At 33.9% G+C, this 1,199-nt stretch overlaps 2 protein-coding genes across 2 annotated transcripts in view; both read left to right on the top strand.

The window, feature by feature from the left end:
- The window catches only part of LOC119581764 (allantoinase-like), a gene marked incomplete in the record, with an annotated part of 9,707 nt that extends 8,533 nt beyond the window's left edge, over positions 1–1,174 (top strand). Inside the window, 1 exon segment of the mRNA XM_037929898.1 lies at positions 56–1,174. Coding sequence (XP_037785826.1) covers positions 56–211 — 156 coding nt within the window.
- Positions 344–1,199, top strand: part of LOC119582232 — a 19,340-nt gene continuing 18,484 nt past the window's right edge. The window contains exon 1 of the mRNA XM_037930461.1: positions 344–371. Coding sequence (XP_037786389.1) covers positions 344–371 — 28 coding nt within the window. The remainder of the gene's footprint in view (positions 372–1,199) is intronic.

Here is a 1,199-nt window from a genome sequence, read left to right as displayed (position 1 = left end):
ATTTCAAAATAACCAAATGAGTAGCTGTAAAATGCCAATACGATTTCGCAAACAGATCTCGCCCTACATTGGGAAAACCTTAAAAGGGAAAGTTCACAAAACCGTCCTCCGTGGCAACGTGATTTATGCCGAGGGCAGCTTCACGGAATCGGCACCTCGAGGCTCTTTCGTGTTTGCTTCAAGGAAAAATAAAAACACAAGAATGCTGTAAGATGAGGTAATTGCTTTGGGTTCGCTTATAACTAGATGTGATTTCTGATCACGTGTTTGTAACCTGTTTAGACGTGATGTGATGTTTTCTCTTCCGAAAATGAATCGACTTGGCATGCATTTTGTTCGTCCAATGGTCATCGAGTATCAGAAGGACGCAGGTAATGAGCAGCACCATTTTACATACTGACTGCACTATTTGGTTTTATTACGGGAAAATTGTGTTTGGCTCAGGAGGACAGGATTAAATCTCTTGAAAATCAATGATAAACAAGAATCATGTTTATTTTTATTATTTACAGTTATAAGCGGTCCTTAAATCTATTGGGAAGAATAATGTAAATCTCTCATAAAAGGCATATGAGATACAAAAGGTTGTTAACAATAATTTAGGGTGTCAATATACCATGGCTGAAATAAAAACAAAATCCTGTGATTTGATATTATTAGAATCTATAATTTTCTTACTTACATTTCTTATGCAATATATACATCAACTAATGTTTGAAGCATTGCTCTAAACTGGAACAATACAGTCAATAATCCTTTACGAATATTCATTCCGCATAATATTTTTGTAAGTTGAAATTTCTCTGCAGAATACCTTCGATACGGAAATGTGTTCTGACATCTAATTTGGTCAGACATGCAGTTGACAATTGAGGTATCATTTCCATTGAATAATAAAGCACATTTTCTGAGAATTAATGTTATCGTAAACAATGAATTACATGAGGCTCAGGGGAAAAAATCAAGAGGTGTTATATCGTAATCAGTGTTTCAAAATGCAAAATGTATAATGCATTTTGTGTTTTATTTACATCTATCAATAAGTAATGTTCCATAAAAAGGGTTAAGTGCCTATACAAAACCATGAAAAATCCCGTCTAATATTTTAACAAGACTTGGATTTATAAAGCTAGGAAATAAACCACTGAGGTGTCAATAAACATCTTGTTACACTTCTTGTTTTTCATATCCTTTCCCTT

This window comes from Penaeus monodon, chromosome 15, assembly GCF_015228065.2.
Source record: "Penaeus monodon isolate SGIC_2016 chromosome 15, NSTDA_Pmon_1, whole genome shotgun sequence".
Lineage (NCBI taxonomy): Eukaryota > Metazoa > Arthropoda > Malacostraca > Decapoda > Penaeidae > Penaeus > Penaeus monodon.
Note: the sequence above shows the minus strand (reverse complement) of the source record. Positions and strands in the feature narration are given on the sequence as shown.